Source organism: Marmota monax, unplaced genomic scaffold, assembly GCF_021218885.2.
Source record: "Marmota monax isolate L192 unplaced genomic scaffold, Marmota_monax_Labrador192_F-V1.1 WCK01_AAM20220418_F8-fsc00068, whole genome shotgun sequence".
NCBI lineage: Eukaryota > Metazoa > Chordata > Mammalia > Rodentia > Sciuridae > Marmota > Marmota monax.
In genome coordinates, this window is record NW_026692352.1 from 7,403,995 (window position 1) to 7,417,702 (window position 13,708).

General features: G+C 36.5%; 1 protein-coding gene across 1 annotated transcript in view; it reads right to left on the reverse strand.

The window, feature by feature from the left end:
* Positions 1 to 13,708, reverse strand: part of Gdpd4 (glycerophosphodiester phosphodiesterase domain containing 4) — a 100,797-nt gene that overhangs the window by 63,847 nt on the left and 23,242 nt on the right. Inside the window, exons 4-8 of the mRNA XM_046442135.1 lie at positions 2,868 to 2,966; positions 2,702 to 2,795; positions 1,809 to 1,886; positions 856 to 1,001; positions 404 to 486 (exon numbers count right to left, since the gene is read on the reverse strand). Of these exons, the coding sequence (XP_046298091.1) occupies positions 404 to 486; positions 856 to 1,001; positions 1,809 to 1,886; positions 2,702 to 2,795; positions 2,868 to 2,966 (500 nt within the window). The remainder of the gene's footprint in view (positions 1 to 403; positions 487 to 855; positions 1,002 to 1,808; positions 1,887 to 2,701; positions 2,796 to 2,867; positions 2,967 to 13,708) is intronic.

A 13,708-nucleotide genomic window follows, 5' to 3' on the forward strand; every position in this document is an offset into this window, starting at 1 on the left:
GTTGGGAATAATTCTTTAACTTGACCGTATCTTATTCATTTGCCTCTCCCCAGCACTCAGAAGACCTAGAATATAATAGGTGTCTAGGGAATGTTAATTAAATAAATTACGAAGGCAACATACAGGTTAACTTGTAAACATGGTTTGCAATAGGGACAAATTTGAATGATGTGTGGAAACTACACAGAGTACATCCAGTTTGTAAATCCATGGTTAAGAATATGGAGGTACAGAGGTATAATTTGTAATGGGGGTATGGTTCACTTACGTAATATGTGTTTATGTGCCATATGGACACAGGTGAAACACCCCAAGTCTTGCTCTCTCTATATCTTAGGCCAGGCTGATTCTCTACCAATGATATATCCCCTCCTGTCCTCTATCCTAGTCCCTACTTTCCTACCTTACATGTATGTCAGTCTCCAGTCCATATGCCCCTTGTTCAACAGCTTTCTCAAAGGCCATCACGGTATTCTCTGGCCCTGCCTGTGGAAGAAAGGAACATCAGGCCCTGTGCCTCAGAGTCTTTCCTCTCAAAATCCCTTTTGTAGTAGGGATGAAGTCCAGGAATGAAAGGGCTTTGGGAAGCAGACCTCGGCTTCCTTAGAACTCTTTTCAAAGATCCTGTCTGTATTCCTCTCTGTCCAATCTGACATTGGGCATAGCAAAGAGAATTGGACAGGAAATTAGAAAACCTGGGTTCAAGTCAAACCTCTACAATTAACTCCTTATTCTTGTCATATCAAAGCAATTCTTGTTCTCTCTAGGGATTTGTATGGTTCTGAGCTTTCCTCTTCTCATCTACATTCCCTGTACATACCTGTACTCATCCATGTTTATCCTGCTCATACTTACCATGGGTGCACCTCTGTGTGCAAAGAAGACAGGCTTAGGCCCCAGCTCCTCCTTCTCCTGAATGCAGGGAGAATAAACCCCCAATGGCATTGCATAGAGGCACAAAAGGATAAGAAAAAAGGGCAATCCAGCAGCAATTTGTAGAGCTAAAAGAGTTGGAAGGAGAGGGAAGTGGAATAAAAGTGAACGAATGGAAAACCATACCAAATAACACTACACCAGCAGCAGTCTAAGTAAATCCTGGGACCATGGGTTTCACTGACTCTGTGGATTGGCTAATTTACATTTCATTTCTGTCATATCCCCACTTACTTTCAGGGATAGATACAAACATCCAAACATAAGACATTATTATTAAGGCAACGTTACTCTAACTAAAAATTGACAAAGAATTGTAGAGAGGATAGGTAAAAGGGAAAGAAGGGGAGGAAGGAAAGGGATTGTTAAGAAATAGCTTCTCAAAAGGAGACATTTGTTTAGTTCTGAAAAAGCCCTGAAGCCTACATAGATCATCCTAAATCCTTAGGGCAGTGCAGTATAGTGGAAAGGGCACTAACTGACAGAAATGTGGGTTCCAAGCCAGGTTCTATCACTTCCTAATTGTATGACTAAGAACATCTGACTTAACCTCTTTGAGTCTTCATTTTCTTTTGTAAAACAGGATGCCTTGCTGCTAACATCAATCTTACAGAGTTGTTATAACCACATTGACTCATAATAGTTACTCAATAAATTCTAGTTATTTTCTTTCCTCCTTCCCTCATACATGCATTTCCACATGCACACAGACATACACACACACACACTCATACACAGAGCCTGTCCATAAACCCATTATTACAGTCATTTCCCAACACTTACTATTTTAGACCTTTGAGGACTTTACCCATTTGTACATTTTAAGTTACAACCTATGCTTCAGTAACTTTCAAATCTATGTCTCCAGCTCTAACCTCTTAACCTTGTGAATATATTACATCTCCTGAGTCTTGCTTTCTCATAAGGTGTTATCTTGCGTCTTCTTTTTATAACTAAAATTTAGAAAATGAAAAAGAAAAGAGTTTATTATCGTCCTTTTTAAACTCCTGCCCCAGAAGTAGTTTCTAAAAATTTCCTCTCACCCACACCACACAAATACACTATATAAACATACAATGGCACCACTATCAAATCAGATGGTCTCTTACCTGCATCCCTCCACAAGCCAAGAAGTAAATGCCCCTTACTGAACCAAGAGTAAATAGGGAGATACAGAAAGAAGATCCTATGGTTTCTCAGTAAGGATGGTAAAAGATAACTCCATTCTCAAAAAGTTTAGTGTACAGATTCCATTTTCTTCTGTTTCTGTTACAGTAGGGGAAGGGTAAATGGAGAGGAAACCAGTGGCAGAGAAATTTCTGTTCCCATTGTAAGTCCCCAGATATGACAGGGATTCACAGAGGCCTGCTTTGAATAACTTGGATGTAATCAGGGATCTTTGGACCTAGTGTTACTTGAATTAGGAACATTTGAATACAAACTGAAGGAACTGTGACTTGCACCACACTCTGGCCAAAAATTTAAATGGCCTTTTGTCTTCATAGAGTAGATATACAATAACATAAAGATACAACTTATTTTTCTAGAACAAAGATCTTTAGAAGAAGATCTGCTTCCTCATGGAAACAGTATGACAGGCCACATAGGGTAGTGAGTAAACATAAGAAACATGCCTACGTAACAAGCTAAAGGAATTTCAAAGAGTGTAGGGGTGGCTATCTACCAAGTTTCTATTTTTCTGAATAGAGTATGTAAGCTAAAGCCAGAACTGAAGGGATCAGGCAAGAACCCACCCCAAATGACATACCTTCTCTTTCCAAACAGCCCACATACATGGCCAAAGGCCAGGAAAGGATAACCATCACAATTATGCTGATCGGCTGTACAACAGGTGCAAAGATCTGGGAGAAAGTCAAAAGTCAGGCTAGACATATATGGACAGATAGTACTAAGAGCTACAGGATGATGCTTACCTGCAGTGACAGCCCAGCTATCAGCCACTTATCTTTCCAGAATATGCATATAACAGACAGTATGAAGGTGCATAGCGTAATCATTATCATAATCAGGATCTGGGGAAACAAAAAGGATCTTCTGACTTCTAGGCACCAAGTTTGGGAATTTTATGTGTATATTTACAATATCAGGGACCTCATCTCATCCTTTTAATCTAATCATCCTACATATTACAATGGTGGATTCAATCATTCACTTTAGCTCCTCAGTCTTTGCTGTACAGCATACTGGAAAAAAATTACACAATTATGTGGCTTGATGTATTATTAATTTACCATCTCTAGTCTCAGTCTTAAATATGGCTTGGTATCTCTCAGTTTCAACAACAGTCACTACAAATCCTCACCTTTTCTTTAAATCTCAACTCAATTAGATTTTAAGTAAAAAATATTTTGAAATTGCCTTTTTGACATCTGTCTTCCTTGACAGAGTATAAGCATCACAAGATCAAGGACATTTATATTATTTATGATTATATCCTCAGTGCCTTGCAGAATATCTGGCATATGGTGAGCATTCAATAAATATTTGTTGAACAGACGAAAAATAATCTGCCTACCAGAACACTATATGGTTTACAAAGAAAGGACATAAAAACTAAGACATAATTTTAACTTCTTCTACTTCAAATGTATAGTTTTCCTAAATGTGTGCTGCTATCTAGATAGTTCCCTCCTTTCCATGGTCTATCTAAAGTAATTAAACGTATAATTAAACCTCTCGCAAAATAACTTTTTGCTAGCTCCAGTGGTGAATTCTACCAAATACTTCTGAAGAAATGTCTTCAAACTTTTACAAATTCTTCCAGAGAATAGAAGGAATACTTTCTAACTTTTCTTATAAAGCCAACAAAATAGTTATATCCAAATTTAATAAAAGCATTGTAAGAACAAAATAGTAGACATGGATATCTTTTATGCATATAGACGCAAAAAACTTATTAGTAAACTAAAAGCATCACATCACAAAGGTCAAATCAGACTCTTAAAGAATCACAGATCTTACTGAACACCAAACTTCACAAATTATTTAAATGATTCAAACAATCATGAGATACAGATAAAATATGTTCCTTTAGAGAAATCTAATCATGTCAAATATAGCTATTCATTTAAAAAAAGTCTTTCCTCCATTAGTGATGCATCCTGATTTAGGACTTAATTATGAGATGTGTTTTGAGCAAAATATATAAAAACACAACTTTACAGAAGGAGCCATTCTGGTTATGAAGCATCCTTACTTGTTACTCCATTAATCTTACAACTTTAGCGAACCATGTCTTCCACAAAAGAAATCTATATATTCCAGCAAAGGTGGAATCTATTAAGATTTATATATTTACAGCAAAGGTACCTAGATATACCCAGTCTATCCTATTAGAAATGTTCACAGAAAAGGACTCTGTTATCTTTTGGTTAATAAATACTTTAAATGTATTTACTAGGAGGTCAGATTATTAGCATGATTAAAAGGAGTTTTGATTGAGGCCATTCATTCAACTCTGGATATTCCTACATAGAAGATGAAGGGGTTATGAGCCTGGTGTAAATTCTTTCTTCCTGGATTTATTCTGAGAAAAACAAAACTAAAATTCCAAGCCTCACAGATTCTAGTGGCTTCAATTTCCATCATTCTAATAACTCTAAAATTTATGTTTTCATTTGTACTTGTCATATGATAACAGACTTAAGGACATTACTTAAATGTTCTCAAATTTGAGAAAACCAAGTATGATAATCACTACCATGCCTGAAGAAGTTCATAAAAAAGCAAGAGGCTGTCACTAGAGCTGCTTAAGCCCATGGCAAAATAAGGGAGGCTATGCTGGAAATATGCTGTAGGTTCACAGATGATTGAATCAAGTTGCCTATTCTCTGGGGCCAGATATGTACCTTTTTTATTTTTTTAATATTTATTTTTTAGTTGTAGATGTACCTTTATTTTATTTTTATTTTTGTACGGTGCTGAGGATCAAACCCAGGTCCTCGCACATGCTAGGCGAGCGCTCTACTGCTGAGCCATAACCCTAGGCCTAAATACGGGCCTTTTGAGATAAACCATGCTAGTATCTTTGTGTGTGTGTGTGTGTATATTTATTTATTTATTTATTTATATTTATTTTTAGTTTTAGGTGGAAAACTAAAACTAAAATATCTTTATTTTTTATTTTTATGTGGTGTTGAGGATCGAACACAGCACCCCGTGCATGCCAGGCAAGCGTGCTACCACTTGAACCACATCCCCAGCCCATATTTATTTTTAATTTGCTCTAATTAGTTACACATGACAGTAGAATGCATTTTGACAACTGTACACAAATGGAGCACAGTTATTCATTCCTCTGGCTGTACATGTATATAGGGCAAAAATGTCTAGTTCTACCCATTTACCTGCAAATGCCATAATTTCATTCTTCTTTAAGGCTGAATTATATTTTATTGTGTATATTTACCATATTTTCTTTATCCATTCATCTGTTGAAGGCCATCTATGTTGGTTCCACAGTTTAGCTATAGTGAACTGAGCTTCTATAAACACTGATGTGACTGTGTCACTGTAGTATGCTGATTTTAAGTCCTTTGAGTATAAACCGAGGAGTGGGATACTTAGGTCAAATGGTGGTTCCATTCCAAGTTTTCTGAGGAACCTCCATACTGCTTTCCACAATGGCTGCACCAATCTGTTGTCCTATCAGCAATGTATGAATGTATCTTTTCCCCCGCATCCTTGCCAACATTTATTATTACTTGCAATTTTGATAATTGCCATTCTGACTGGAGTGAGATGAAATCTTAGGGCAGTTTTGACTTGCATTTCTCTAATTGCTAGAGATAATGAACATTTTTTCCATATGCTTGTGGATTGATTGTATGTCTTCTTCTGTGAAGCATCTGTTCAGTTCTTAGCCCATTTATTGATTGGGTTTTGTGGCTTTATGGTGTTAAGTTTTTTGAGTTCTTTATATATCCTGGAGACTAGTGTTGTATCTGAGGTGCATATGGTAAAGATTTTTCCTATTCTGTAGGCTCTCTCTTTACATTATTGATTGTTTCCTTTGCTGAAAAGAAGCTTTTAAGTTTGAATCTGTCCCATTGATTTTATTTCTTGTGCTTTAGGAGTCTTGTTAAGGAAGTCTGGTCCAACATTGATGTGATGAAGATTTGGGCCTACTTTTTCTTTTATTAGGCACAGGGTCTCTGTTCTAGTGCCAAAGTCTTTGATTCACTTTGAGTTGATTTTTATGCAGGGTGAGAGATAGAGGTTTAATTTCATTTTGCAACATATGGATTTCCAGTTTTCCCAGCACTATTTGTTGAAAAGGCTATCTTTTTCCAATGTATGTTTTTGGTGCCTTTGTATAATATGAGAAAACCGTAATTATGTGGGTTTGTCTCTGTTTCTTCTATTCTGTACCACTGGTCTACATGTCTATTTTGGTGACAATACTGTGCTGTTTTTGTTACTATTGCTTGGTAGTATAGTTTAAGGTCTGGTATTGTGATGCATCCTGCTCCACTATTCTTGCTAAAGATTGCTTTGGCTATTCTGGGTCTCTTTTTAAAAAATATTTATTTTTTAGTTGGACACAAAAGTTTTATTTTGTTTATTTTTATGCGGTGCTCAGGATCGAATCCAGGGCCTCAAATGTGCTAGGCAAGCGCTCTACTGCTGAGCCACAACACCAGCTCTGGGTTTCTTATTTTTCCAACTGAATTTCATGGTTGCTTTTTCTAGTCCTATGAAGAATGTCATTGGGATTTTAATAGGAATTGCATTAAATCTGTATAATGTTTTTGGTGGTATGGTCATTTTGACTATATTAATTCTGCCTATCCAAGAGTATGGGAGAGTTTTCCATCTTGTGAGGTTTTCTTCAATTTCTTTCTTTAGTGTTGTGTAGTTTTCAATGTAGAGGTTTTTCACCTATTTTATAAAATTGATTCCAAGTTTTTTGTTTTGTTTTTTTCAGGTTACTGTGGTATTCCCAATTTCTCTTGAGTGGATTCATTGCTCATGTATAGATATGCATTTGATTCATGGGTATTGATTTTATATCTTGCTACTTTACTGAATTCATTTATTAGCTATAGAAGTTTTCTGGGGGAATTTTTTGGATCTTCTAAATATAGAATCATGCCCTCAGCAAATAGTGACAGTTTTGAGTTCTTCCTTTTCTATTTGTATCTATTTAATTTCTTTCATGTGTCTGATTGTTCTAACTACAGTTTCAAGGACTATGTTGGAGTGGTGAAAGAGGATATTCATGTCTTGTTCCAGTTTTTAGAGGGTATGCTTTCAATTTTTCTCCATTTAGAAGGATGTTGTCCTTGGGCTCAGCATATATAGTTTTTATAATGTTGAGGTATGTTCCTACTATCCCTAGTTTTTCTGTGTTTTGAACATGAAGAAGTGCTGTATTTTGTCAAATGCTTTTTCTGTTATCTATCAAGATAATCAAATGATTCTTAAGTCTGTTGATGTGATGCATTATGTTTACTGATTTCCACACATTGAAGCAACCTTGCATTCCTGGGATGAAGCCTACTTGATCGTGGTGTGCTGTCTTTAATGTTTTTGTATGTGATTTGCTAGAATTTTACTGAGAATTTTTGTGTCTATGTTCATCAGGGATATTGGTCTGAAGTTTTCTTTCCTTGATGTGCCTTTGTGTAGTTTTGGAATTAGGGTGATACTAGTTTGGAAGGGTTCCTTCCTTTTCTATTTCATGGAATAATTTGAGGAGTACTGGTGTTAATACTTGTTTGAAGGTCTTGTAGAACTCGACTGAGAATCCATCTGGTCCTGGGCTTTTCTTGGTTGGTTGACTTTTGATGGTGTCTTCATATATCTTTGCTTGAAACTGATCTATTTAAATGTGTATGTCCTCCTGATTCAGTTTGGGTAGATCATATGTCTGTAGAAATTTGTCGATGTCTTTGAGATTTTATTGGAATATAAATTTTCAAAAGAGTTTCTAATTATCTTCTGTGTTTCAGTAGTGTCTATCATGATATTTCCTTTTACAGCATGGATTTTAGTAATTTGAGTTGTCTTTCTCTTCATTAGTGTAGCTAAGAGTTTATCAATTTTATTTATTTTTTCAAAGAACCAGCTTTTCGTTTTGTCAATTTTTTCAATTGTTTCCTTTGTTTCAATTTCATTTATTTCAGCTCTGATTTTTTTTAAAAAAATATTTTTTAGTTGTAGTTGGACACAATACCTTTATTTTTATTTATTTATTTTTATGTGGTACTGAGGATCAAACCCAGTGCCTTGTGGTACAATGCTCTACTGCTGAGCCACATCCACTCAGCTCTGATTTGAATTATTTCCTGTCTTCTTCTGCTTTGGGTGTTGATTTGTTCTCCTTTTTCTAGGGCTTTGAGATGTAATGTTAGGTCATTTATTTGTTGAATTTTTACACTCTCAGATGCAGTACTCTGACTAGATGAGATCTGGGTCACAGAACAACACAGGATGCTGCCTCCCTCTGGCCCGTCATCTTGGAATCCAACTCCTATTTTTGGTTTTTAACTTGACTTAGATACTCCTTTGATTTACCTTTCCTTTAGTGTTGTTCCTCCCTTTGCTGGTTTTCATTTTTTTTACTTCCTCCTCATGGAATATTTTGCTGAGAATGTTGTGTTGTGCAGACTTTCTAGTTGTGAATTCTTTTAAGTTTTGTCTATCATGGAAAGCTTTTATTTCATCATCAAATCCAAAGCTTAATTTTGCTGGACAGAAAATTCTCAATTGGCATCCATTTTCTTTTAGAGTTTAATATATATTATTCTAGGACCTCCCGTCTTTGAGGATGTGAGTTGAGAAATCAACTGAAATAAAAATTGGTTTCCCCCTATGTGTAATTTGATTTTTTTCTCTCATAGACTAAAATTCTATCCTTATTCTGTATATTGGTCATTCTTGTTATAATATGCCTTGGTGTGGGTCTGCTGTAATTCTGTACATTTGGGGTATCCTGTAAGCCTCCTGTAGTTGATTTTCCACTTCATTCTTTAGATTTTGAAAATATTCTAATATTATGTTACTGAAAGGATCGTGCATTCCTTTGGTTTGTATCTCCACTCCTCATCTATTCTGATAAGTCTTAAATTTGGTCTTTTCATGTTATCTCATATTTCTTGGAGTTCTGTTTATGGTTTCTTACCATCTTCTCTGTAAGGTCGACTTTATTTTCAAGAGTATATATTTTATCTTCATGGCCTGAGGTTCTATCTTCCAAGTGGTGTAGTATATTGGTGATACTTTCCATTGAATTTTTTATTTGGTTTATTGTTTCCTTCATTTTGAGGATTTCTGCTTGATTCTTTTTTATAATCTCTGCTTCTTTATTTTTTTAATATTTATTTTTTAGTGGTAGTTGGAAACAATACCTTTATTTATTTACTTTTATGTGGTGCAGAGGACTGAACCCAGTGCCTTGCATGTGCTAGGTGAGCGCTCTACCGATGAGCCACAACCCCAGCCCTCTGCTTCTTTATTGAAGTGATCTTTTACTTTCTGTATTTTCCTTTATATATCATCCTTTCGAAGATCAGCCTAACTATGTACATTCTAAACTCCTTCTCTGACATTTTTTCTACTGTGTTGTCTATGGATTCTAATGTTGGAACATCTTGGTTTGTTTGAGGAGCTTTTATTCCCTTGTTTTTGCATGTTTGTGTATCTTCCCATCTAGCAGTATGGATCTGAAGCAGTACAGTTTTTACCCTGTAGTCTTATAGTGTCCCTGAAGGCTTCCAGTACCTCACCTTTAAGATGGAGACCAGTATTAACAGCATCCAATGCAAACAATATACACCTTTAAACCAAATAACTCCTATTAAGCATCTACAGTTTTGTCACAATAAACAGAAATGATGTGTTCAATTGTTGACTACAATATAAACAATAAGTTTACTAAAGGGGTTGACCATTTCAAATGATAGACAACGAGGGAACAGAAGTAGAGCAAGAAGTGATATTTCTGAGGGAGAAGAAGAGAAGATTGAGGTAAAAATAAGAGTGAAGGAGGAATTAATAGAGGATGGCTATGAGAGAAGTGAGAAAGAGAATCCACAGAGACAGATAAGAGAAAAAATTATACATATTCCAAAAACAATAAAGTAAAAATTTAAGAATATACAACAAAATTATATTATTCAGACATCCCATTCCTCAACAAATCGATATATGAAAAATATTTGAATTCAAAGATGGTAGAGATGTTGGGGGAAAAATGAATAATTGCTTCCATTAGCTTTTTAAAAGATTTCTCAGTTTCCCTTCTCTGCCAATAGGTGGGGTTATCTGAAAGTTGTTTGGGAAGCCATGTAGCACTATGGATAGTTGCTCTAGTGAAGTGGGTGCTGTACGACTGGTTGGGTGGGAAAGTCAATAGCAAGATGCTCTCACAACTTCTTCCAGGCTTCTCACCCTTTGTAGCTGGTGCCTTCCATCCCTGCACACTTCAGGACTCACACTGAGCTGGAGAGAACCTGGTTTTCTCTAGTTTCTCCAACCTTTCCTCTCCAGGGGTACTGCCCCTAGTCTTGGTTTTCCACAGGCTTGCTAGACCAGACTAACCCACATAAACCCCGCTGCTCTCTGAGGGACCTGGGCTTCAGCTTCCCCAGGCTCCATCTTGCTGCAGACCCAAGATCTCAATGCCCTTTCATTTTGCAAAGAGACCACCAGAGATGCACTCACACAAAGGAGCAACCCTGCAAAGAGGCAGCCAGATGGCAGTCACTAGCACATCCAGCAGAAAGACCTCAGTTGCCACCAGACTTTCAGGTACCCTGAAAATATATCTTCAGACCCTGGCTGGTGTCCCCATACTGAGGCAGCTGTTCCCCAAGATGGCAGCAGTGATGGTGGCAAACCTGCAGGCCCAGGCCAGTGTCCCAAGATGTCTGTGGCTGCATGTAACCAAACCTGCAGGTATTGTGACAATGGACTTCCAGTCAGCGGGCAATCTGCTGGTGGTCTGCAGGTTAAAGTGGGCAACTGGTGGGTGGTCTTTAGGCAGTGGGTGATGGGTAGGTGAAAGGAAGGGGATGGGCAGGCAAGAGGTGGGCAAATGGCAGTGGAGAGGTGGCAGTCAGGGAGTGATCTGCACTCAAAAGGTGGGTGATATGCTAGTAGATGGCTGGCAATCGTGGTGGATAAATGGGGGGTAAACAGCAGGGTATCAGTGGGCAGCATTTGCTGCTTCACAGAGAAACAGTATTTTCTCTGCTTGAATCCCAAGTCGAGTCACAGAGCAACAAGGAATGCTTCCTCCCCCTATTTCGCCATCTTGGATCTCTTGCTAACATCATTTTAAAGAAATTCAAACTGAGAAAAGATCAAAAGGACTTCAAAGGAGAAATTTCAGGGGGGTTATAAGAAGATAGGCATTGTTTGGGTCATGCTGAGAGCCATAGCCAAGTAGGAATGACGCATGGCATTTTGGTTTGAAAGGTGACCCTGCTCAGGGATTAGGGTGGCTCCGGGTTTAGGGTGGATCCTGCTGGAATAGGGCGGCTCCAGGATTAGAGCGGATCCTGATCCTGCTGCCTCAAGCGCCCGCTCCTTCGGAGTTCCCGTTGAGTTCTCACAGGGTTCTGAGAGTATTGGTATGCAGAGCCCAGTGGAGGGAGTGTATTTTTCCCAGAACGTGCGTGTAGAGTGCCAGTGAGAGTTCGGGAATAAAGAGTTGCTGTTTAATCTACAAGGCTTTGTGGTGGCTCGGTTATTTTTTGCCCAGCCAGATTGCGGCATTTGGCGGCCCGTGAGGGGAACGCCTGAAGCTTGGAGGTAAGTGAAATTGCTCGTCCCTGAGGAAGAGCAAAAGAATGGGTGACCAATTCAAAAAACAATGTGTTCTTGTTTTGATTTATTTTGTTTTTATTTCAAGTTGCCTGTCCCTAGAACTTTCTCAGGCAAACTGGGGAAAATGGTTGACTCAAGGTTTGAAGTTGTTTGCCTCTGAGGAAGAGAAATTGTTAGAGGAAGGAGGCACCCCAGTAAAACCAAGAACAGTTAGGACATATGTTGATACAATACAAAAATGTAGCCCATGGCTTTTTAAAGACGAGTTATTAAGTATATCAATGGGACCATCATGGTATCCTGTAGAAGGATTTTCTTCAACAAGAAAGAGACGGCTAGTTCTGTTTACTACACTTGTCTAAGATCTTGGTTTTTACAGACATCTGATTAATTTACAAAGCTAAAGTGTTAAAATATCAACCACTAAATATAAAATCAAGTACTCGTTACTTATTAAGTTACATAAAGTAATATATTTAAACATTATGTGTGTTTTCATAAATTGGTAAATGGAAAAAAATGTTTAATATCACTTTGTGTCTGTGTCTTTGCTAAAACAAGGTTACTAAGAGTTAAGATTCTATCATGTGTAATTTATATACAAAGAGTATAAGAAGTTTCAGTTGGGTTTCAATTATAGTATTATAATACCATAAAAAACATAAAAATATTTCATCTTATTTAAGTGGAGTAATTTGTCTAAATTCAAAAATTTTATAAGGGTTGTTTCAGAATGTGAATTTTTTAAAAAAAGTGTTAACGGCTAGAAAAGAGATATAAAAAGTTTCAAGATGTGGAAATATATTTTAATATGAAAGGTTGAAGAAAAAAGGAATGTTTCTAAATGAGATAATCTTTGTGTGATAAAGTAAAAAGTTGTAAAATGTCTAAGTAAGTTGCAAAAGGCTTTAAAAGGTTAAATTAAAGGTGATTAAGATGCCTTCATGGCAGAGGAGAGATTGCGTCATTCGAAGCCTAGTTTAAAATAAGCATTACTTAAAAAAAACATAAAAATAGGAAGATAATAGGATAAAAGACATTTGGATAAAGAAGATTAGAAATTTGAAGTGAAAAACTTTGAAGACAGAAGTACAGGAAGGTGAAAAAAAAAGAAAAGATGTAGGAAGATAGAGAAGATGTAGGAAGATAAGAATTTTAAACCCACAAAATAGGAAACAAAAGAAAACTAGGAGGAAAAAAGGCAACTAAGGGTGAATGTACAAACCTTAGGGAAAAAAAACTAGAAGATAGAAATAAGATAGAAAATGGTTGAAAATGTCAAGTAAAGGTATTTCAGATAAAAAATACAAAAAGCTAAGACAACTATTAGATAGACATTCAAGATAGAAAAAGGTACAAGAGAGAAGTTTACAGTCAAATATTGGATAAAATAGAAGAACAAGGAGATTATTAGTAATTCTTTCAAAAAGCCCATCAACTTTAATTTCTGGTGGTGCAGATATTAGAAGTCTCAGATGAAGGTGTTAAAATTTACAGACAAGAGCCAATTTAGAAAACATTAAACTAGAAGGAAATTGGTTTAAAACCACATCAAAAAATTAAAAAGACTAAAGTAATTCTAAAAACTAAGGCAAAATGCTTTTGGAAGATTTGAATTTAAAAGGATATTTAAATTTCCAAAGGATGCATATAGGATATTTTGGAACATCATCCCTGAAGAAAAATCAGATAATGTTTTACTTAACAGGAATCCCATACAATCCACAGGGACAAGGCATAGTTGAAAGAGCTCATCAAACTATTAAAATGTATTTATTAAAGCAAAAAGAGGGAATTGGGAAGGGGTATATATCCCCCAAAGATAAACTTAAAATAACTATTTTTACTCTAAACTTTTAAAATTTGGATTCATCAGGACTTAGTGCTATGGAAAGGCATATGTATCCAAAAAATGTACATAAGCCTAAGGTACTTTGGAAGGATATTCTAACAGGACAATGGAAAGGTCCTGACCCAGTGA